Consider the following 24,942-nt stretch of genomic DNA (forward strand, 5'->3'; position numbering starts at 1 on the left):
TCTTCTGTATAAAAATATATCATACATGCCTAATAGTAATTCCAGAATAAGCTTTTAGAAGCCAGCTTGCTCAAACTTGGCTTTGCTGTCTTCAATCCCATGCTCTCCTGGACAAGTTCTTTCAGGCCTTGGACTTCAGTTAGCCGTCACCTCCCATGGCTCTGCTCCCAGCCCAGAACTTTCTTTGATGTGCAGGCCTGTAATTGCAGCTGCCCACCAGATGAACATGCCCCAGGTGGCTTCGGTGGAATTGGCCCTTCCTGGTTCCCAGGGTGGAGCATGTCCGGTACTGTCATCCCCTGGGTCCCTGGAAGTCCCCCCGCACTCCAGTCCCGCCACACTTGGGCGCGGCCTCACTTGCACGCTCCGTGGTTCCAGCTGTCCCGGGTCCTGCCACGTGTCTCCCTCCCACTTGGATTTCCGAACCAGACACAGTCCTGCAGACAGAGGCCATGTCTTGAGCATGTTTCCCCAAATTTAAGATGGTAGCTGGCCCAGAATGGTCAGCATTGGCTGCTTGAATGGCTGAGCAAGTTGTGTGAAAAATCGCAGTCTCCATCTGGTGACTCGGCTGAATAAAACATCACGCCGTCTGGTAACATTGAGCTGCCCGCAGTTATTTAGCTCTGAGTTTAAAAGTGACCTATAACCATCCTTTTTATTTTTTGATTAAAAAAAAATTTTTTTTTTGAGACAGAGTCTCGCTCTGTCGCCCAGGCTGGAGTGCAGTGGCTACATCTCAGCTCACTGCAAGCTCCGCCTCCCGGGTTTACGCCATTCTCCTGCCTCAGCCTCCCGAGTAGCTGGGACTACAGGCGCCCACCACCTCGCCCGGCTAGTTTTTTGTATTTTTTAGTAGAGACGGGGTTTCACCGTGTTAGCCAGGATGGTCTCGATTTCCTGACCTCGTGGTCCACCTGCCTCGGCCTCCCAAAGTGCTGGGATTACAGGCTTGAGCCACCGCGCCCAGCCAAAAATTTTTTTTTTTAGTATTTGGAAATGGGGCCTTGCGCTGTTGCTGGGACTGGAGTGCAGTGGCACCATCACAGCTCACTGAACTCCTGAGCTCAAGCGATCCTCCCTCCTCAGCCTCCCAAAGTACTGGGATTACAGGTGCACACCACCATACCCAACCTGAATATCTAATGAGAATATTAAAGCAGAATATTCTCAGCTTCTTAGAGTTGGACTGATTTTACCTGTGTTGATTCTGTTGAATTTATTGACAGAAGGATGTGGTGTTTTACAGATGCCTGCTCTGTGCCTGTATCTGAGATCATCGCTGTTGAGGAAACAGACGTTCACGGGAAACATCACAGCAGTGGAAAATGGCAGAAAATGGAAAAGCCTTATGCTTTTACAGGTGAGAGAGCCTAAATGTCTTCTCCCAGTCTTCGTTAATTCTATGTAGATTACATGAGAGGGAACTTTTTTGTTACTAGTTTAACAAGCTCAATGCGTTGGTTTATCTTTATGAAATCTTCCTATTATTTTTTTTCCCAAATGCTACCTTTAGTTAATGTTTTAGTTAATGGTCATTTTTCCCGTATTTTTATTTATTTATTTATATTTTGAGATGGAGTTTCGCTCTTGTTGCCCAAGCTGAAGTGCAATGGTGTGGTCTCGGCTCACTGCAATCTCCACTTCTTGGGTTCAAGCGATTCTCCTCCCTCAGCCTCCTGAGTAGCTGGAATTACAGGCGCCTACCACCAGACCTGGCTAATTTTTTGTATTTTAAGTAGAGACGGGGTTTCACCATGTTGGCCAGGCTGGTCTTGAACTCCTGACTCAGTTGATCTGCCCACCTCAGCCTCCCAAAGTGCTGGGATTACAGGTGTGAGTCATCACATCGGCCCTTTTCCCTTATGTGACTTAAAAGGTTTGAAAGATAGGATGTTTTTTCTAATACACCTTGGAAGTTACTAACTCATTAGACGGTAAGAGAACCCCTGGGGAATTTCAGTTAGGAACCTATAATTAGCTGCATTTGGTGCATATTCACTTGAGGTTTTGTCAGGGACGCTGCAAACCTTGCACTAATGAGCGTGTTTGCTTCTGTGCAGTTCACTGTGTAAAGAGAGCACGACGGCACCGCTGGAAGTGGGCGCAGGTGACTTTCTGGTGCCCAGAGGAGCAGCTGTGTCACTTGTGGCTGCAGACCCTGCGGGAGATGCTGGAGAAGCTGAGTACGTGTGTGTTTGGACTGAGAGGCAGGATGGCCGTGGTGGCACGTGCGTGCCTGATTGGGTGATCTTCCGGACGTGTCTCCCCCTTTCATGGCCATACTTCAGGTGGACATGATGAGTCAGGCTGACTTAATTTCTCATTAGCTGACGAGCCCAGTGAGTGCAAAGGGCATGGGCTCCACAGCCTGGAACCTGGCATAGAGTCCAGCCCCCTGCTCACTAGCCAAGAGGCCTGGGTGCGGGTCACTTACCCTTCTGAGCCTCAGTTCCTCTTTCTGGAAGTGAGGATGGTAATAGCTTTAACATTCGAGGTGAATGTGAGAATTAAACTGGACCCATGGGGGAATACAACTCATATCTGTCTGGGATGTGTCCATATCTTTTTTTTCTCTTTTCTTTTCTTTTTCAAGATGGAGTCTTACTCTGTTGCTTAGGCTGGAGTACAGTGGCGTGACCTCAGCTCGCTCCAACCTCCACCTCCTGGGTTCAAGTGATTCTTCTGCCTCAGCCTCCCGCATAGCTGGGACTACAGGCACGCGCCACCATGCCTGGCTAATTTTTGTAGTTTTAGTAAAGACGGGGTTTCGCCAAGTTGGCCAGGCTGGTCTTGAACTCCTGACCTCGAGTGATCTGCCCACCTTGGCCCCCCAGAGTGCTGGGATTACAGGCACGAGCTACCATGCCCAGCCAGGGATGTGTCCACATCTGAAATGTAGTAGGAGCCTGGAGCCTGGTGGGTTATTGCATGCTGAGTAACAAGACTTTGTCACCCTTAAAAAGTAGTAGGATGAGTAGAGACATAATCTGTACACCAAACCCCCATGACATGCACTTTACCTATATAACAAACCTGCACATGTACTCGTGAACTTAAAAGTTTAAAAAGAGGAACATATGGTTCACACACACACACACACACGCAAAGTGGTAGGTGTTCATTCATTTTGTATTCATAACACTATTTCATGTTGTTTGCTTATAACCTTAATACACACTTTTTTTTGAGACAGGGTCTCGCTCTGTTGCCCAGGCTGGAGTGCAGTGGTATGATCTTAGCTCACTGCAACCTCCACCTTCCAGGCTCAAGTGATCCTCCCACCTCAGCCTCCTGAGTAGCTGGGACTACAGGTGTGTGCCACCACGCCTGGCTAATTTTTTTGTATTTTTTTGTAGAGACAGGGTTTTGCCGTATTGTTCCGTCTGATTACATACTCCTGGGCTCAAGCGATCTTCCCACCTCAGCCTCCCAAAGTGCTGGGATTACAGGTGTGAGGCCCAGCCAATACAGCCTATACTGAGTCTTGACAACTCAGTATAGGCTTCACCCGTAGAATAGAAATGGCATGTATTTAGGTTAGTTTTATGTATCTTTGAATGAATTTAGCATCTACATCAAGAAAGTGAATTTCAGTTTATTAAAAGGAGGCATTCCCATATATCCACTTCAGAGCAGCATCCTTGCTTGAAAGAACCCTCCTCTTGATTACAACTGGGGCGGGAGGACCTGTGTTTCCACACTTCCCTGTTTAATCCTGGAGGACTTGGCCTCCACCACCTGCTGTCGTGACAAGCGCATCCTGACCATCCTCACATCTCAAACCACCACAAGCCCTGTTCCTGTGCGTGTCGTTGCACACTAGGCTGTTCAGAAAAGCGCGTCCATTTCTCCCGCCTTCCCCTCCTCTTTTTGTCTCTTGACTCCCCTCTTTCTGTCCGTCCTGCTTTCTCTTTCCCTTTCCTCCCATCAAACCTGTTTTCATAAGACTTTGGGTGATTGGATTCCAGACCTGATCCTACAGGTGCAGACTCCAAGAGAAAGTTCTCTGAACCCTGCCTTCCACTGGAGAATGTTCATTTTCATCTTTATAATTGTGCATTTGGTATAGTCTACTTGTATCTAAAAATTGTATGTGATTCTATTGTTTCAGCTATTCTGCAGTTTTAACTTCTAACCCTGTTATCTGTTTCAGTGGGTTTTTTTCTTTGTTTTGTTTTTGTTTTTTGAGACGTTCTCACTCCGTCTTCCAGGCTGGAGTGCAGTGGTGCAATCTCGGCTCACTGCAAACTCCTCCCAGGTTCAAGCAATTCTCCTGCCTGAGCCTCCTAAGTAGCTGAGATTATAGGCGCCCACTACCACACCTGGCTAATTTTTATATTTGTTGTAGAGATAGAGTTTCACCACGTTGGCCGGGCTGGTTTCCAACCTCTGACCTCAAGTGATCCGCCTACTTCGGCCTCCCAAAGTGCTGGAATTTCAGGCTGTTTCAGTGTTTGATTATCATGTCGCAGACACAGAGGATCTCACTCTGAGTGTGCGCTGGGTGAATTTTCTTGCTGAGCACACTTGTGTAACCAGCACCCAGATAAAGGAGCAGAATATTGCCAGCTCCAGGGTCCCCCACCGTGCCCCTCTGGTCATGACTCCCCAAAGGGGAACCACTGCCACAACTTCTAAACAACTAAGTTCATTGTTGTACTTGATAGAAATCAGATCATACGGTATGAACCCTTTTGTGCCTGGCTCTTGGCTCAACGTGACACTTGTGAAGTTTTCCACGCTGTTTTCCACCATGGTGGCGAGTGTTAGTACTGTTGTGTAAGTTTTCCACGCTGTTGCGTGGGGCTGCCGTTTGTTCATTCTCTAGGCTGTATGGTATTCCGTGATGTGAATGTTACGGCCATTTATTCACCCATGGTACTGCGGCTGGTCATCTGGACAGCTTCCTGATGCAGGCTGTCATGAACAGTAGCATTGTGAACATTCTAGAGCATGTCTTTTGCACCCATTTGCATTTCTCCTGGGTGCATACCTGGGAATGGAGTTGCTGGGTTGCATGAGTTTTTTGCATGTGTTGACTTCAGCAGACGCTGCCAGCCTGCATTCCACCCTCAGGGTGCGGGAGTTCTGGTTGCCCCACATCTTAGCCACACCTTTACATCTTAGCTGTGGTGGGGAGTGTTAGTAGTCTTGCACTGTGGTTGTAGTTTGCATTCCCTAATGGTTAATTAGAAACACATTCATTTGTTCATGGGCCATTCGGATATCCCTTTTTGTGAGGTTCTGTTCAAGTCTTTTGTGCATTTTTCCATTTGGTTGTATCTTTTTCTTTCTTTCTTTTTTCTTTTTTTTTTAGACAGAGTCTTGCTTTGTTGCCCAGGCTGGAGTGCAGTTGCGCGATCCTGGCTCACTGCAACCTCTGCCTCCTGGGTTCAAGCGATCCTCAGCCTCCTGAGTAGCTGGGACTACAGGCCACAGGCGTGCACCACCACGCCTGGCTAGTTTTTTGTATTTTTTAGTAGAGACAGGGTTTCACCATGTTGGCCAGGCTGGTCTTGAACTCCTGGCCTCAAGTGATCCACTTGCCTTGGCCTCCCAAAGTGCTGGGATTATAGGCGTGAACCACTATGCCTGGCTGGTTGTATCTTTTTCTTAATGATGTATAGAAACTGTTTACATATTGTGGATCTGAATCTTTTATTGAATTTATGAATTACATAAATTTATGTAATTCATAAGAATTACCCATTCTGTAACTTGCCTTTCAATCTCGTATTTTTTTTTTTTTTTTTTTTTTTAAGAAATAGAGTCTTGGTTGGGTATGGTGGCTCATGCCTGTAATCCTAGCACTTTGGGAGGCTGCAGCGGGTGGATCACCTGAGGTCAAGAGTTCAGGACCAGCCTGGCCAACATGATGAAACCCCATTTCTACTAAAAATACAAAACTGAGCCAGGCACATGCCTGCCATCCCAGCCACTCCAGAGGCTGAAGCAGGAGAATCACTTGAACCCTGGGGGCGGAGGTTGCAGTGAGCTGAGATCATGCCACTTCCCTCCAGCCAGGGTGAAAGAGCAAACGTCTGTCTCAAAAGAAAAAAAAAAGGGGGAGATGAGGTCTTGTTCTGTCACCCAGGCCAGAGTGCAATGGCATGATCACGGTTCACTGCAGCTTTGAACTCCTGAACTCAAGCAATGCTTCTGCCTCAGCCTCCCAAGTAGCTGGGACTACAGGCGCACGTCACCATGCCTGGCTAATTTTTTGAAAGTGTTTTCATAGATCTGGGGTCTTGCTGTGTTGCCAGGCTGGTCTCAAACTCCTAGGTTCAAGGAGTCTTCCCACCTCAGCCTCCCAAAGCATTGACATTACCAGGGTGAGCTACTATGCTCGGCCTATTTGTATGATTTCAAAAACTTTCTGGTAAGCTTGTGTCCTACTGAAGACATCTTTGTCTACTCCAAAGTCATGAAGACGTTGTATTCTCCGAGCTGTATTGTTTTCCGCTTCACATTTAGATCTACATAACCCATTTGGAATTCATCTTTCTGTACAGTGTGAGGTGAGCAGTCAAGGTTCATTTTCCTCTTCCTTTTTATGTATTCATTTTTTCAAGACAGGGTCTCACTCCGTCACCCAGGCTAGAGTGCAGCCGTGCGATCATAGCTCACTCTGGCCTTGAAATACTGGGCTCAAGCGATCCTCCTGCCTCAGCCTCCCAAGTAGCTGGGACTACAGGCACGAACCACTGTGCCCAACCTAGTATTTTCATTAAATATATACATCTGCTTGACCCTGTAGCATTTATGGGAAAGTCTCCTTTTTCCCTACTGCACTGTTGTTGTTTTTTTTATTGTTTGTGTATAGAAATGTGATTGAATTGTGTATTTCACCTTGCATTCAATGACCTTGCAAAGTTCACTTATGGGTGCTAATAGTTTGATGATTATTTTAAATTTTTGTCAAACACAATCATGTCAGCTGTGCATAATAACAGTTCTGTTTCTTCCATTTTAATTCTTCTCTCTTTTATTTCTTTTCCTTACGTTTTTGCCCTGGCTTGGACCAACACAGGGGTGCTAGCAGCATCCTTGTCTCAGTTCTGATCTCAGGGGAAGGGTTTTAGTGCTTCACCATTAATAATGATGTTTCTTAGGTTTTTAATAGATTTTAAAAATCAGATTAAGACAGAATTTCCTTTTAATCCAACTTTTCTGAGAGTTTTGTTTTTTTTAAGTGGAGAATAGGTATTTAATTTGATAAATGTCTTTTCTGCATCAATTGAGATGATTGTATGACTTTCTTCCAGTTAATTTGTTGAGTTATATTAATTTCTCATTATTGCATTCCTGGAGTAAACAAACCTCTCTTGGTTGTGATATAGTACTCTGTTTATGTATCACTGGATTTGACTTGTGGATATTGTGTTTAGTTTCTGCACGTAGGTTCAGGGGAGGGATGTCTGAATGTGAGCCCCCTTCTGATAACATCCTTGTCTGGTTTTGTTCCCAAGGCCACAGTGGCACCATACAAAGAGTTCATATATGTTTGTTCTTTTCTGTTCTCTGGAAGAGTTCCTATAATCTTGAGTCTATTTTTTCCTTAAATGTTTGGAAGAATTCAGTTGTGAAATCATCGGGGTGTGGAGTTTTCTTCATGGGAAGTTGTCATTAATAGCTTCGGTGTCTTTATTAGCTGTCAGACTATTCAGATTTTCTTTCTTCTGGTATTTCTGACAAATTTTGCTTTTTGAGAAGTTTAACCATTTCATCCAAATTCGTGAGTTTATTGACATGAACTTAGTAGTAAATTCTTTCATTTTCTTTGTAATATTGGTAGAATCTGGAGTGATGTCTCACTCTGTAACCCAGGCTGGAATGCAATGTCACGACCATAGCTCACTGCAGCCTCAACCTCCCAGGGTCAAGTGATTTTCCCACCTCAGCCTCCAAAGTAGCTAGAACTACAAGTGCACACCACCACACCCAGCTAATTTATTTATTTATTTATTTTTATTATTATTATTTTTTGACTTGGAGTCTCACTCACTCTGTCACCCAGACTGGAGTGCAATGGCGTAATCTTGGCTCACTGCAACCTCCACTTCCTGGGTTCAAGTGATTCTCCTGCTTCAGCCTCCTGAGCAGCTGGGATTATAGGCGCTTGCCACCATTTCTGGCTAATTTTTGTATTATTAGTAGAGACAGGGTTTTACCATGTTGCCCAGGCCGGTCTCAAACTCTAGACCTCAAGTGGTCCGCCTACCTCGCCCTTCCAAAGTGCTGGGATTAGAGGCGTGAGCCACTGAGCCTAGCCTAATTTTTTTGATTGTTTGTCGAGACAGGATCTCACTGTATTGCCCTGGCTGGTCTTGAACTCCTGTGCTCATATGATCCTCCTGCCTTGGCCTCCCAAAATGTTGGGATTACAGGCGTCAGCCACTGTGCCTGGCCAGAATCCTGAGTGTCAGTCGGTGACTTCTGAAAGACACAAAGCTTTGTAACTCGAACCCATCCAGGCCGCTGTCCCGCCAGAAGTGTTCTCATGCTGTTTCCCAGTCAGGTAGGGAGCCCAGGCTGGTGTCGCCTTGTGGTTGTGATTGTGGTTGCTTTGCCTTCTCTCGAACTTCACGTGCGTGGGACTGTGTGACGTGTGCTCCGGGGTGGAAGGCTTCAGTCTCTCTGCGTACTGTTTTCACATTGAGTCATGTTGGTCGCGCCCCAGTAGTTTGCTTATTTCATGACTGAAAGATGTTCCATGAATGTGTGGACTGTATCTCGTTGATCTTTTCTTTAGGTGATGGGCGTTTGGGCTGTTCCCACTGCTTGGCTGTTGTGTAGAGTGCTGTGATGAACATTTGTGTCTGGGTTTTTTTGTTTTGTTTTATTTTGTTTTTTTTGAGACAGAGTCTCGCTCTGTCACCCAGGCTGGAGTGCAGTGGCATGATCTCAGCTCACTGCCAGCTCCGCCTCCCAGGTTCATGCCATTCTCCTGCCTTAGCCTCCCAAGTAGCTGGGACTACAGGTGCCCGCCACCACGCCCGGCTAAATTTTTGGATTTCTTTTTAGTAGAGATGGGGTTTCACCATGTTAGCCAGGATGATCTCGATCTCCTGACCTCGTGACCCGCCCGCGTTGGCCTCCCAAAGTGCTGGGATTACAGGCGTGAGCCACCGCACCTGGCCCTGTATCTGAGTTTTTGTATGGACTTAGGTTTTCAGTTTTCTTGGGCAGATACTGTCTTGTTGCTTGTATTGATTTGTTAGTTAAATGTGTTCTTTTAAGTAGCAGAGTTACATGAACCCACCAAAACAGAAATGTGGGTTCTGAGAAATGTGGGGGTGACTGAGGAAACCCAAGCATGGGAGTTTGGTGGGGTCCCTGGAGAGACGGAAATGAGGTCATTGGCTTCTGTCCTTCCATCTCCACGAGCATCTCCCTGTGTGGCTTCTTCTTTCCATGCCCGCCTGTCTGCTTCTCCTCAGACTCTTCCCGACGTCTCCTTCCTTCTTCCTGCTGTCCGCACACTCGCCTCCTTCACCTGCAGAAGAACGGGGCTGCCACCCCCAGCATGTACACCCGACAGCACCCTTCAGAGCAGGGAGAGTCCTTCTCAGTCGGAATTCTGAGTTCTGGGCCTTTCATGGTGTCCGACACAGCCTTTGCCCAGTTGGACAAGCTGTTAATTCTCTTGTTTCACAGATCAGGAAACTCTTTGTCGTTGTTCTTTCACATTTAAAAATACTTTCCTGCGGATAATACTAAGCAGAACCCTAAAACCCCCCTGGTTTGATTTTGTCCAGTAGCAGAGCTCTTCATTTTGATCTTGTGATTTTCATTGCTGTTTACATGTTGTTGTCTTGCAGCATCCAGACCAAAGCATTTACTGGTATTTATCAACCCGTTTGGAGGAAAAGGTCAAGGCAAGCGGATATATGAAAGAAAAGTGGCACCACTGTTCACCTTAGCCTCCATCACAACTGACATCATCGGTAAGGTACAAATTCTGTGTTAACTATGTAGAAGTAAGTTTGAAAAATGATTCAAGTATAGTCACTAGAAAAGTTTGTTTTTTCTAGACGGTGTCTCACTGTGTTGCCCAAGCTGGAGTGCAGTGGAGCAATCGTGGCTCACTGTAACCTCAGCCTCCCTGGCTCAGACAGTCCTCCTGCTTCAGCCTCCCAAGTAGCTGGGACCACACCATGTGCCAGCATGCCTGGCTAATTTTTGTATTTTTTGTACAGGTGGGGTTTTGCCATATTGCTCAGGCTGATCTCGAACCCCTGGGCTCAAGCGGTCTTACCCACCTCAGCCTCCCAAAGTGCTGGGATTATAGGCATGAGCCACTGTGCCCCAGCCCAAGATTTTTATCCTGTAAGATTATTTTAAACAAAATAGAACTTTTTTTTTACATACCAGAATGGGAAGAATGCAAAGTAAATAACTTAGTATTTTCCAGCCAAGTCTCGGTGTAGAAGGCATCAAGAAAAACACTGAGACGATAAAAGGGCAACAAGTATAGTCAGAAAATTATCAAAAGAGGAGACGCAAAGGATTAATAAGTCTTAGAAATAATCTCACCAATAAATGACATTCAGACGAGATCGGGCGCGTTCAGGGTGGTATGGCCATAGACATAAATGACATTCAGAATGCATAATACAGTACCACAGTGCAAGTGCTGGATGTGGAAAGGCGGGGAGAGACCGTGTTTTGTGAAACGATGTTAAAAAGTCCCTTGGTGGCCGGGCGCGGTGGCTCAAGCCTGTAATCCCAGCACTTTGGGAGGCCGAGACGGGCGGATCACGAGGTCAGGAGATCGAGACCATCCTGGCTAACACGGTGAAACCCCATCTCTACCAAAAATACAAAAACTAGCCGGGCGAGGTGGCGGGCGCCTGTAGTCCCAGCTACTCAGGAGGCTGAGGCAGGAGAATGGCGTAAACCCAGGAGGCGGAGCTTGCAGTGAGCTGAGATCTGGCCACTGCACTCCAGTCCGGGTGACAGAGCGAGACTCCGCCTCAAAAAAAAAAAAAAAAAAAAAAGTCCCTTGGTAATGTGGGTTGAGAGCCTGAAAAATGAGAGCATTTTTGCCCAGTATTTTATGTTTTCTAAATCTCTCCTAGGACACAGTCAAGTTCACAGAGATGGATGCACACAACAGCCCATTGCACTCTTTGTATTATAGCAAAGCGTTGGAAACAACTTATTCATTTTTATTTTTGTTTTTAGATGGAATCTCACTCTGTTGCCCAGGCTGGACAGGCTAGAGTGCAGTGCCATGATCTCGGCTCACTGCAACCTCCACCTCCCAGGTTGAAGCAATTCTCCTGCCTCAGCTTCCCGAGTAGCTGGGATTACAGGCATGCGCCACCACACCCGGCTAATTTTTTTCATTTTTAGTAGTGATGGGGTTTCACCAGTGTTAGCCAGGATGGTCTCAATCTCCTGACCTCGTGATCCGCCCGTCTCGGTCTCCCCAAGTGCTGGGATGACAGGCATGAGCCACTGTGCCTGGCAATGTAGCGTTTCTAAAGGGTCTTTACAAGGGATTTTTTTTTTTTTTTTTTTTTTTGAGATGGAGTCTCACTGTGTCGCCCAGGCTGGAAAGCAGTGGCGCGGTCTCGACTCACTGCAAGCTCTGCCTCCCAGGTTCACGCCATTCTCCTGCCTCAGCCTCTCGAGTAGCTGGGACTACAGGCGGCCGCCACCACACCCGGCTAATTTTTTTTGTATTTTTAGTAGAGACGGGGTTTCACCGTGTTAGCCAGGATGGTCTCGATCTCCTGACCTCGTGATCCGCCCGTCTCGGCCTCGCAAAGTGCTAGGATGACAGGCTTGAGTCACCATGCACGGCCTACAAGGGATTTTTAATGATAGCAAGGTGATTGGGATATAACAGGAAAACAAGGGTACAAAACTGTGTGTGCAGTAGAATCGCAATTGAAGTTTACATCGGGTATAGAGACTAACATCTTACTACATTTTGGTATAGAGTACAATTTTGAAAGTTGTAAAATAAGGAACTAGTATAATAAGGAAACTTGTATAATAAGGAAAAATTATAAAACAGATGTAATCTCTTTAAAAGAAATTATTATTTGCCAGCAATTAAATGCCAGGAATGTTGCATCTCATCCGGCAGACTGTGGCCCAAGAGAGGGCCATATTCGTGTTCCCTGAGGTCAGCTTGATCCCGTCCCATAAGAGCCACGTAGGATTGAAGAAGGAATTTTATCTGGGACACCCACCTGAAGGTGTTACAGGAACTCATTTTAAAAGAATGGATGATTTGCCTTTTACAAGAGGACTCCCACATGTGAATATAAACTGCGTGACGTAATTTTTCCCCACAGTTACTGAACATGCTAATCAAGCCAAGGAGACACTGTATGAGATTAACATAGATAAATACGATGGGTGAGTAAGTCGTCTTGTCTTTCATCGGGATTGAGTCCATTGTTAATGAAAAAGGTTCTGCCCACCTCTCTTAGTTTTGAGAGCTCCCTTTCCTAAGTCTGCGCCCCACCCCCATCCCTACGCCCACAACCAATTGTAAAAGTAAACATGCTTCTTACAGAAAGGCCAGAAAGAAAAGGCAGCAAAGTGCAGAGTCACACGCTCCTCCCTGGCTGGGCTGGGCGAGAATGGTTGTTTGCTGGTTCTGTTTCCGTTCAGTCTTTCACAAGACGTGCTTATGCGGCGCTGTGTAGACAGAGAAGCCAGTCAACAAAGCACGTTATCAAGAAAGTTTAGATGCTGTCGTTTTTACAGTTTGGGATTCTTCTTTTCCCCAAAAGTCCCAAACATTTCCCAGAGGTACTATTTTTAATGCCCATATCATGGCCCATTATGTGGGCATGCCATATTTATTTAGCCTCTCACTTGTAGATGTTTAGGCTCTTTCCAATTTTTGCTCTTAGAATAGGATAGCATTCTTGTACATAAATCTCTCTGCATACATCTACATTTTTAAAGGTAAATTCCTAGAAATGAAATTAGTCATAGGAGATTAACATTTTAAAATCTCTGCTGTGTACTGCCATATTGCTTTCGAAAGAGATTCTATTAACTTCATTCTTTTTTTTTTCTTTTTTGAGGCGGAGTTTCGCTCTTGTTGCCCAGGCTGGAGTGCAGTGGTGTGACCTCGGCTCGCTGCAGCTTCCACCTCCCAAGTTCAAACGATTCTCCTGCCTCAACCTCCGGAGTAGCGGGGATTACAGGCGCCCACCACCATTCCCAGCTAATTTTTGTGTTTTTAGTAGAGACAGGATTTCGCCCTGTTGGCCAGGCTGGTCTCAAACTTCTGACCTCAGGGGATCCACCCGACCTGCCTCGGCCTCCCAAAGTGCTGGGATGACAGGCACGAGCCACTGTGCCCGGCCAGCTTACATTCTGTCTTATAGTACATTATTTACTATCTTTGTCAACATGTTTGGTATTATCAGTATAAAATTTCTCTGCTGATTTGACATGTGCAAGTCTCTAATCTTTTCAGGAATGTGTTTATTGTCTAGCTGGCTTCTTGGAATTGATTTTTATGTCTTTGGCCCATTTTCTTGTGTTGGCCATAATTTTAGTCATTTGTTCTTTTATCCAACAAATATTAGGCATTTCATATGTACATTCATATTTTTGCAAATATTTTGGCTAGTTTTGAAACTGTCTTTTAATTTTGCTTATGGCATTAATTCTTGCCAGTAGAAGTTTTCAAATTCATGTATTCAAGTCTGTCCAGCTCTTTTTATGCTGTTCTTTACGCTTAAAATTGCACTCTTCCTCTTGAGTCGAGCTCTTCCCCTGCGGTTAACGGCCTTGTCATTGGTTGGCTTCTTGTTTTCTTCTCTCTGTTCCATCTGGAATCTGTGAGCAATGTGTTATCGATTGCAGCGAGTATTTATTGAAATCATTATTCGTTCCACAAACATTATCGGGTGTCCGCCAGGTCCCAGCACTCTGCTGGTGCTGAGGTTAGAAAGGGAAATGAAAGGAGCCCCTGCCCCCAGGTGCTGACAGGGATACCCCTTTGCCCCACTCCTGATACGGGAGTGTTCTGTTCAATGAGCTCCAGGAAGCAGGCGGCTCTACCACACACGTCTCCCCAACTCCACCCGACAGCGGCTCCTCCATGCACTTCCCCCGGACCAACTCCACCCGACGATGGCTCCTCTAAGCACGTCCCCCCACCCACTCCACCTGACGGCAGCTACTCCACGCACCTCCCCCCACCCACTCCACCCGACAGCAGCTCCTCCACGCACTTCCCCCCCAACCAACTCTGCCGATGGCAGCTCCTCCACACACCTCCCCCCAACTCCACCCGACAGCAGCTTGGCAGGAAGACAGTCGTCTTTACTTTTCAGCAGAGATGGGGCTGGTACCTTATTGAACCCACCCTAGCCAAGGGATCAGCCAGTCATGCCGTGGGCCTCGCCTCCTGAGGGCACGCCTCCTCCCTAAACCCAGGGACATGCCCTGCAGGAGGCCGGGAGGCCTGGCCGGTGAGGGCTGCTCTTCCTGCGGCTGAGCTGCCTGTCTGAGTGATCTGTGAACGCACAGGGGCTACACTGCATCTTCAAGGATGCCCTGTCCTCGAAACCACAGCCCCACTGGGAAGGCAGCCCCAGCGCAAGGTGTAGGCTACGGGGAAGGGCAAGGAGCCTTCCCACAGGAGCGGGGCCCGAAGCAGGTGGCCTGCGTGGTGGGTGGTGGGCAGAGATCCCAGCCCTAGAGACTGGGCACGCCCGCACAGCCAGACCCACTGGGGAATGGGCAGGCACCTTGATGCTGTCATGTTTGAGGGAGGACTCTCAGGCTGCACCCCCAGTCGACTCACGCTGTTCGTCTACGGGCAGCCCTTCCACATGCAACCCTCTCTTCCCGGGTGGTGGGAGCTCTTAGGTTGCTGTAGGCTACGGAGATGTCCAGGAAACCTGAGCCCTGTCCTCTGCCTTCCCTCTGGGCTGCAGTGACATGTCTGTCTCCATGCCGGCACCTCTCATTCTGCCGCCTCGGTGTTGGTTCCCTGTGGGGTCACCCTCAGCATAGGACAGCACACCCTAAAACCTGCACCTCTTATTCTGCCACCTCGGTGTTGGTTTCCTGTGGGTCACCCTCAGCATAGGACAGCACACCCTAAAACCTGCACCTCTCTTTCTGCCATCTCAGTGTTGGTTCCATGAGGGTCACCCCCAGCATAGGACATCATGCCCTAAGACCAACCCATCCTTTCTCCCTTCAGCACTGCCCCCTTTCTCCATCTCCTCTCCTTAGGTTGTCTCGTGACCCATTTTGTCCAGCATTTATTCTGTCCCCTCTGCTCTTGCCTTGGGTCCTCAAGACCACCCACACGGCTGGTGATTTGCTGCCTGAGCTAGAGTCGTGCTCTCGGCTGAGATTTCTGACAGGACACAGCAAGGCTGCACAGCGGGCTCAGCAAAGGAGAAACATCTCCGTGCAGGTTGCTGTGCCTCTCCTGCAGCGCGGGTCGCCTGGAGTGTACCCTCTCTGCTCCCACAAATGCAGCAGCACAGGCCTGCGGTTCCTGCCCCTCAGACTTGAGTCCTGAGACCCACAGTGCAGTGTTTTTGATGCGGTACAGGCATTCTCTGCCTGGCAACCTGAATTCCAGACTCACAGAAGGAAAGCCAGTATTTGCCATAAATCTTGTTATTTGTACACGTGGTCTAGGCCAACTGGTACGGAGGCATGACCTTATCACTTAGGGACATTTCAGGAGCCACGGTCCCAGACATCTGCCAAGGGCCAGGCACGCAGGCTGCCCCTCCTGAAGCTGGATGCCCGGGCCTGCTGTGCTCAGAGGGCCGCACCTACAGGAGCCCTGACCAGCTGTGTTCCTCCTGCAGCATCGTCTGTGTCGGCGGAGACGGCATGTTCAGCGAGGTGCTGCACGGTCTGATTGGGAGGACACAGAGGAGCGCCGGGGTCGACCAGAACCACCCCCGGGCCGTGCTGGTCCCCAGCAGCCTCCGGATTGGAATCATCCCTGCGGGTATGGAGCTGGCCTGCGTTCTCTGTTCTCTTCATTCCCGTCCTTAGGAATTGTTCTGCACAAGCAGCCACCTCGGACACTTAATAACCCAATTATACCAGTGTAGTTCGTACAGATTTCCTACCATTAGGGCCACTCTTGGGGTGACATCATTGAGAGTATGACCCCAATGAAATAGACACTTGTGGAAAGTTGCCTGACTCCCCCGAAGGCTGCTTCTCGCAAGGCAGGAGAATCCTGCCGCCGGGGGCGCATCCTGGAGTGGGGAAGCCCCCGGTGCCCAGAGCAGGTAGGTAGGTTGGCAGGGGTGCGTTCTGGAAGAAGTGACTTCTGGACCTGAAGGAACTGGGAGTTAGGGGTGGGTGTGGGCAGAAGGAGTCAGACTGGGGAGTTGGGAGGAGACTGAGCACGAAAGGTGGGGGCAGAACCAAGGGCAGGTGCTGGTGAAGCCTGGGAGCAGCTGGGCTGTGTCCTGAAGTGCTGGTTTGGCTTGGTCCATTCAACATCCTTCTGGGAAGCACATCCTTCTGTGATTGTTCTTTGAAAAATCATGGTGTTAAGCTAAGTCGAGGTGAGGGCCTGAGTGTGGTGAGTCGCAGGCTTTGCGAATGACCTGCCAGGGGACGAGGTGCCTCTGTCCTCTCTGGCCTTGTGTCTGGCCCCGAGGGTGGCGGCACAGTGCATACTTTCAGTCTGGTTACAGCTCTGGGACGTGAGCACCGCAGTCACTCCCATTTTATGAATGAAAACAGGAGGCCCTGGGGGTGAGGTCACAAGGTCACCAGATGGGAGCAAGAGTTGGAGGCTTAGAGCCTACTTTGCTGCAAAGCAAGGGAAAGGCCAGCCCTCACGAGGGACAGAGTCCCCGAGCCACCTTCTCTGTGGGTGCTGCTCTCAACTCTAACCTGCCTCCGACAGGTGACATTGTGGGCCAGTGTTTACCTGAAGGAGTCATCCTTTAAACTTAAGCGGTTACTCCTTCTTGATGACAGAGCGTGTGAGTAATGGTGTGAGGCAAAGTGTTGCCCATAGATGGTGATACTGCGGATGTTTTCAATATCAAGACTCATTTTTAGGGGGATTTGTGTTAGCATAATATCTCATGAATTGCTAATAATTGTTAGCAACAAGTTGACGAAGGTCACGGTTTTAAACATACAGGAAAGGATGATTGTCTGGTGAGGACCCCTTCCCTTTGGCTTTTGGGGAAGGTGGGATGCGGTTATTTATAGAGAGGAATTTTTCGTAATATCGCCTGATGAGTTTTAGGAGAATGCCGCTCGCCTGAGAAGAGTCCTGTCTGATAAGAACAGCCCGGCTCCTGGCTGGGAGACACGAAGGGGAGAAATCGTTCTTTAGAAATAGCTCAATACATAGGAGGCTGAGGCAGGAGAATCGCTTGAACCCGAGAGGCGGAGGTTGCAATGAACCAAGATCGTGCCACTGCACTCCAGCCTGGGTGACAGACCTAGACTCTGTCTCAAAAAAAAGAAATAGCTCAATAGAGAAAAAGCTCTCAGCACCCCTTCTCATAGCAAGTCTCTCAGTTAAACCAAAGCATTATAGAAATGTCCCGCTGGATCTCGGCGGAGCCTCTGCTGGATTTCGTCGCATCCTTCTCAGGCCTCCTGTGTGCCACTGACCTCGGTTCCTGCCAGGCAGTAAGGAGTAGGGAGAGCAGAAGAGCTGGCCAGAGCGGACGGCTCGGGAGGGCTCCTGGGCCCTGGCTGATGTCTGTCTTCCCCGAAGGCGGGGCGCTTGCTTTCAGTGGTGTGTCCTCAGTGGGGCACCCAGCCCTGGCACCGAGAGGCTCTCTTAGATGTCTGTTGAAAGACTGAGGCCGGACGCGGTGGTTCAAGCCTGTAATCCCAGCACTTTGGGAGGCCAAGACGGGCGGATCACGAGGTCAGGAGATCGAGACCATCCTGGCTAACACTGTGAAACCCCATCTCTACTAAAAAATACAAAAATCTAGCCGGGCGAGGTGGCGGGCGCCTGTAGTCCCAGCTACTCGGGAGGCTGAGGCAGGAGAATGGCGTGAACCTGGGAGGCGGAGCTTGCAGTGAGCTGAGATCCGGCCACTGCACTCCAGCCCTGGCGACAGAGCGAGACTCTGTCTCAAAAAAAAAAAAAAGACTGAGCACAGCTGTGTCAGGTTGAGCTCTATATTCACACACACGCTCCAGGCTCCCGGGCCCTGAAGGTGCAGAGATCGCTGCTTGTCTTTTTGTTTGAGACTGGGTCTCACTCTGTCACCTAGTTTGGAGTGCACTGGCATGATCGTGGCTCACTGCAGCCTAGACTGCCCCAGGCTCAAGTGATTCTCTTGCCTCAGCCTCCCAAGTAGCCGGGACCACAGGTGTACACCACCACACTCGGCTCATTTTTTTTCACATTTTTGTAGAGATAGGGTTTCGCCATGTTGCCCAGGCTGGTTTCCAACTCCTGGACTCAAATGATCCACCAGCCTCTGCCTCCCAAAGTGCTGGGATTACAGGCGTGAGCCACCATGCCTGGCCAGTCACCGCTTGTCTTGCTGGCTGGTTCCAGTTCTCTGTGTTTGTTTGTGTGTTTGTTTGTTTGTTTGAGTCAGTCTCACCCTGTCACCCCGGCTGGAGTGCAGTGGGGCGAACTCGGCTCACTGCAACCTCTGCCTCCTGGGCTTAAGCGATTCTCCTGCCTCAGCCTCCTGAGTAGCTGAGACTACAAGTGTGTGCCACCATGCCTGGCTAATTTTGTATATTTAGTAGAGACAGGGTTTTGCTATATTGGCCAGGGTGGTCTCAAACTCCTGACCTCAAGTGATCTGCCTGCCTTGGCCTCCCAAGGTGCTGGGATTACAGGCATGAGCCACTGCACCCAGCCCGTTCCGATTCTTTGAATGACCCAGACAACCAAAGTTGGCGGCCTTGCACTGTGTCTCCCTAAGGCCACACGTGCCTGAGTGAGATCAAGGCTCTGTCTCCTGCCATCTTCACCCCAGACCCTCACTCCCATCCTTCTTTCCGTACTCTCTCTGCATCTTCCACCCTCATGAAGGACCCTGGCCCCTTCACATGTGTGGCTCTCAGAGACTCCAGCTCATGATTTCCTTGTGGACATCCCTTCACGTGGAGTCTCTGGGCCCACTTAATTCTCCCATGAAGGCCACCCATGGGGCTGGGAGGGGAGTTTCCCCGAGCCTGACGCAGCCTGGAGGTTTGTCTGTGGTGTAACTTTTATCCCATCTGGTAGGCTGAGTATGCCACCTTATTCACTGTCTTTATTTACTCTCTTTATTTGTCTTTCTGTCATTATGCCTGAGGCCACGCTGTTTTCACAGGTCCTCTTGCTGTTTGCACTGTGTGCTTTTGTAAACTTCCTTTCCCTTGCTTGCTTCCACGGGGAAGCAGGAGGGCATTGTCACTTTTTTTTTTTTTTCTTTTTGAGCTAGAGTCTTACTCTTTTACCCAGGCTGGAGTGCAGTGGCATGATCTCAGCTCACGGCAACCTCCGCCTCCCAGGTTCAAGCAATTCTTCTGCCTCAGCCTCCCCAGTAGCTGCGATTACAGGCGCCTGCCGTTGTGCCCGGCTAATTTTTATATTTTTAGTAGAGACAGGGCTTCACCACGTTGGCCAGGCTAGTCGTGAACTCCTGACCTCGTGATCGGCCCACATTGGCCTCCCAAAGAGCTGGAATTACAGGCGTGAGCCACCGCGCCCGGCCTGTCACTTTCTAATTGACCATAACATTGTTCATATGTTATTTACCCTTCATTGGTTTTTGTGTCTTACAACTCTTTTCCAGATTAGGTTTTGGTCTTTTAACTTTGTATGTGGTGCACTCTGGATTCCGTGAATTCTGTTTTTCTGCATTCTCATCTATGCTGTATGGTTCTTACCTTGTTTGCAAGAAACCTGTCTTTGGTCACCATTTGCCAGTGGCAGCACTAAGCCCTAAAACCCTCAGCTCTTAAAATCCAAAACGACCTCAGGAGCTGAGACCTGCAGCTCAGGAGTGCTCGTGGGGATGCAGGCTGCACTCCACCATGGTCAGGGTGGAGGTACTGCTGTTTGCCCTGCCCTGTGGTCAGGGTGGGGGTACTGCTGTGTGCCCTGCCCTCCTCTAGACCTTGGCTGTGGCCTCTGCCCCAGGAGAGGATGGCAGGCACTCTACCAAATGTGGGCATAAAAGCCTTTCCCAGGGTGGGTGCACAGTGTAGCAAACGCCACTAGGGGGAGGGTCTCTTTGTGGCCCCTTTCCATGGGTGCCCAGGAGGCCTTTCTGAGAGGTGACAGGTGAGGGGCCTAGGCCTGGAGTCAGCTGGTGCAGAGGACAGCAGGTGGGAGGAGCTGGGGGTGTTCGGGACAAGGAAGCCAGTGTGGCTGGGGGTGGCGGGGGACGGGCATCCCCGAGGGAGATGCCGAGTTCCACTCTGCCATGCAGCAGGAGGTCTTGGAGGCGGTGGTTCAGCAGCGGGTGACATCTGACTCTGCTCTGATACTGCTCTCTGCATTTGGTCCTAAGAGCACGTGGGCCCTGGTGAGAATGCTGGTGGCTTGGATGGCAGGGGGGTCTAAGTCTCTGGGGTGTAGCTGGTGGGGGACTGTGTGGAGTCTCTGAGCCGCAGCATCGCCTTGAGTGGAGGAGTAAGGATGAGGGAGGCACCCAAGGGTGTAACGGTCGCCATGGCAACCCGAAGACTAGCCTGGGGGCACAAGAGTTGTGAGACCTGACAACCACAGACCCTGTGGGGGAGGCCGCCTGGACGTGCACGGCCAGTGGTGGCAGCAGGTACCTGAACTCACTCATGCTCCAGGGTTCCAGCCCCTAGAAGGTGCAGAGGTCACTGCTTGTCTTGCTGGCTGGGGGCAGGAGGGGCAGGTGGGGGTTGGGGTCCTGGGATCTAGAGGGTGTTGAGCTGCCTCTGGGACAGATGTCACTGGAGCATCTGAAGGGCATGGCTCCAACTGCTTTGCGAACTGATCTAGCATGTTCTATCTTCCAAGTCTCTTCCACATACGTATTAATATAGGTGCATTAGCACATCTGTAGGAAGAAGAGACCGCCATTCATTCGGTCCTGTTAACCTGTGACTGCATCTGCTGCTCGTAACTTCAGCCAGCATTGCCTGCTAATGACCTGAGGCACAGAGAGGCTCAAGGAGATGATGCGCGTGTGCTGGGAGCAACCTCTCTGGAGCCCGGTCCTTCCCGTGTGAATGGGAGCATGTGGTTAGTTGTTACTCGGGTGGCAGCAGTGCTGGCCGGGTGGATGAGGAACTGCCGTACTCAGCTGTGTGGGGAATGCTGAGGGCCAGCGTAGCTACTCCCACAGGCGTGGGTGGTCATTGTGAATGCAGATCATTCTTTTGAGCTTGGTCCTCAGAGGGAAGGCCATGTGATCAGCTGGGGCAGCTGCAACTTGCCTTTCATCTGAGCCAGTGAAGCCCAGGATAAAAAGACGCGTAAGCCGCAGCCAGCCCTGTCCACGGTGAACGTCAGACTGAAGGAGGGACCCGAGCTGCCTGTCCTAGGATTAAGATCTCAAGTGATGGCCGTATGTGACCGTCGCCACATCCAGCCACTTCAAAAGTTTACGAGGGCCAGGTGCAGTGGGTGGCTCACGCCTGTAATCCCAGCACTTTGGGAGGCCAAGGCAGGCGGATCACAAGGTCAAGAGTTTGAGACCAGCCTGGCCATCATGGTGAAACCCCGTCTCTAATAAGAATACAAAAATTATCCGGGCGTGGTGGTGGGCGCCTGTAGTCCCAGCTCCTCAGGAGGCTGAGGCAGGAGAATTGCTTGAACCTGGGAGGCGGAGGTTGCAGTGAGCCAAGATTGCACCACTGTACTCCAGCCTGGGCCACAGAGTGACTCTGTCTCGAAAAAAAAAAAAAAAAGTTATGCCTATAATCTTAAACGTTCATTTATACTTTTTGTTTGTTTGTTTACTTTTTGGCTCCTTTTTTTTGAGACAAAGTCTCACTCTGTCGCCCAGGCTGGAGTGCAGTGGTGTGATCTTGACTCACTGCAACCTTCGCCTCCCAAGATCAAACAATTCTCCTGCCTCAGCCTCCCGAGGAGCTGGGATTACAGATGCATGCTACCACGCCTGGCTAATTTTTGCATTTTTAGTAGAGTCAGAGTTTCACTATGTTGGCCAGGCTGGTCTCGATCTCCTGACCTCAAGTCATCCGCCCACCTCGGCCTCTCAAAGTGCTGGGATTACAGGCGTGAGCCACCGCCCAGCCCAATCTCAATATTCTTGAGGAATCAACGCTAGTATTTTCCACATTCATTTTGTAGGTAAATTCTATTTATTCGTTAGTGTTGACTCTAGGGCCATGGAAGGAATGGAGTGAGGTACCACTCACTGAATTGGGAGGCGATTACAATTCTCAGTTATTCTGATGATATTCAAGACCTTCTTTTTCCCTTTACAGGGTCAACAGACTGCGTGTGTTACTCCACGGTGGGCACCAGCGATGCAGAAACCTCAGCATTGCACATTGTTGTTGGTAAGCCCCTCCTCTGCACGTGCGCACGGTGGCAGCCGGGCCTCCTGTGCCCCAGGCCTGTCCCCGTCGCGTGTTCCAGCCGCTGCCGTCCTGTGCTGGAACGTGGGTCATGCTGTGTCCCCTGCTCTGCTCGCTGCGCTGTGATCCCACTCAGCACCCAGCTCTGAGGCCACCTTGTCAGGACGGCCATCCTGGGGGCAGGCCCAGTGTGGGCCGAGTTCTTTCCCACAGAATCCACCGCATGTGCGATGCCCTCACTCAGCTCACCTGACTCTTGCTCAGTTCCTCTTCCAGAGGCTGCTGCCCTGAGGCTCGGAAGCCGCCCACATCCTGCAGTGGTGCCCATGGCAGTGGGCATGGGCAGCTGTGCCTGGGCTGCCAGATGTGGAACACATGCCTTTGTGAGGCCTGGAGGGTTCAGTCCAGGATGCAGAGCCCTGGTGAGGAAGAGCAAAAGGGGCTTCCCATGGCACTCACCACTCAGGCGGGCTCTGGCAGGACAGATCTTTAGTGCCCTTGCCTGTTCCTCATCCCAGTAGACAGGGTTACTGTATCTCACCTGAAGTCACAGAAATTGTGTATTTTAAAATAGCCAGTTAGATTTTTTTTTTTTTTTTTTTTTTTTTGGTGAGACGGAGTTTCCCAGTTGTCACCCAGGCTGGAGTGCAATGGCGCTATCTTGGCTCACTGCACCTTCTGCTTCCCAGGTTCAAGCAATTCTCCTGCGTCAGCCTCTCGAGTAGCTGGGATTACAGGCTCCCACCACCACATTCAGCTCATTTTGTACTTTTAGTAGGGATGGGGTTTCGCCATATTGGTCAGGCTGGTCTCGAACTCCTGACCTCAGGTGATCCACCCACCTCGGCCTTCCAAAGTGCTGGGATTACAGGCGTGAGCCTGTAATCAGAATTTTTTTTTCTTTGAGACAGGGTCTTACTCTGTCACCCAGGCTGGAGTACAGTGGCATGATTTTGACTCACTGCAGCCTCGACCTCCAGAACTCAAGCGATCCTCCCACCTCAGTCTCCTAAGTAGCTGGGGTGACAGAAGTGCATTACTACACCTGGCTAATTTTTGTGGTTTTTTGTAGAGACGGGTTCTCCCTGTGTCTCAAACTCCTGGGGTCAAGTGAGCCTCTCACCTCGGCCTCCCAAAGTGCTGGGATTATAGGCGTGAGTCACTGTGCCCGGCCTACTTCTGATTTTACGTTTTATTTTATTCTATTTTACTTTATTTTACTTTGAGACAGAGTTTCGCTCTTGTTGCCCAGGCTAGAGTGCAGTGGCGTGATCTTGGCTCACTGCAACCTCTACCTCCCGGGTTCAAGCGATTCTCCTGCCTCAGCCTCCCAAGTAGCTGGGACCACAGGCGCCTGCCAGCACGCCCAGCTCGTTTTGTATTTTTAGTAGAGACAGGGTTTCACCATGTTGGCCAGGCTGGTCTCGAACTCCTGACCTCAGGTGATCCACCCACCTCAGTCTCCCAAAGTACTAGGATTACAGGCGCGAGCCACCGCACCTGGCCTATTTTATTTATTTTTTGACACAGAGTCTCACTCCGTGGCCCAGGCTGGAGTGCAGTGGTGTGATCTCGGCTCACTGCAACCTCCGCCTCCCAGGTTCAAGTGATTCTCCTGCCTCAGCCTCCCCACTAGCTGGGATTACAGGCACAAGCCACCATGCCTGGCTAATTTTTGTATTTTTAGTAGAGACAAGGTTTCACCATTTTGGCCAGGCTGGTCTGGAACTCCTGACCTCAGGTGATCCACCCACCTCGGCCTCCCCAAGTGCTGGGATTACGGGTGTGAACCACTGCGCTTGGCTTGATTTTGTGTTTTAAAATGCCATGTGCTTTTTCTTCATCCTCAAACCACCATCCTTTCAGTTAATGACATTTCATGAGCCTCATGGATATGCTCCTGTTCAGTCCCCACAGGACAGCTCCCCAAGCCTGTTTTAGAAATTTGAGTGAAGTTCAGCCATTTGAATAAAAAATATGGCATCCAACACCCCAAGAGAGAGAATCCCTGCATTGAATGCCTTGTGTTTGCGTCACACTTTTTAAACATAACTCCCATGTTTGCAAAGTGCTATTGAAGGGGATGGAGTGGATGGGGCGGGGCTGTCTTCCCTCACGGCTGTTCTCTCCCGCAGGGGACTCGCTGGCCATGGATGTGTCCTCCGTCCACCACAACAGCACACTCCTCCGCTACTCCGTGTCCCTGCTGGGCTACGGCTTCTACGGGGACATCATCAAGGACAGTGAGAAGAAACGATGGTTGGGTCTTGCCAGATACGACTTTTCAGGTAACTCAGAATAATGCAGACTCGCCCCCCACTGGTCGTGCCTCCACTGCCTTCACAGATGTTACCTGACTGAATCCACGAAGCACCGTCAGAGGTGGGCCCCCACCTGCTTATAGACGGGAAGCTCAGGGCCTCGTGAACTGTGCCGTGGCCAGAACGTGGCGGG

General features: G+C 49.8%; 1 protein-coding gene across 3 annotated transcripts in view; it reads left to right on the forward strand.

The window, feature by feature from the left end:
• Positions 1–24,942, forward strand: part of CERK (ceramide kinase) — a 55,501-nt gene that overhangs the window by 15,806 nt on the left and 14,753 nt on the right. For 2 of the 3 annotated variants that reach the window (XM_030914102.1, XM_030914103.1), the window contains exons 2-8: positions 1,250–1,363; positions 2,064–2,186; positions 9,825–9,950; positions 12,315–12,378; positions 15,825–15,970; positions 22,396–22,470; positions 24,624–24,776. In XM_030914102.1, coding sequence (XP_030769962.1) covers positions 1,250–1,363; positions 2,064–2,186; positions 9,825–9,950; positions 12,315–12,378; positions 15,825–15,970; positions 22,396–22,470; positions 24,624–24,776 — 801 coding nt within the window. Of the gene's footprint in view, positions 1–1,249; positions 1,364–2,063; positions 2,187–9,824; positions 9,951–12,066; positions 12,216–12,314; positions 12,379–15,824; positions 15,971–22,395; positions 22,471–24,623; positions 24,777–24,942 lie in introns of those variants that run through there. The other variant, XM_030914104.1, reaches the window with a different exon arrangement.

Source organism: Rhinopithecus roxellana, chromosome 13 (assembly GCF_007565055.1).
Source record: "Rhinopithecus roxellana isolate Shanxi Qingling chromosome 13, ASM756505v1, whole genome shotgun sequence".
NCBI lineage: Eukaryota > Metazoa > Chordata > Mammalia > Primates > Cercopithecidae > Rhinopithecus > Rhinopithecus roxellana.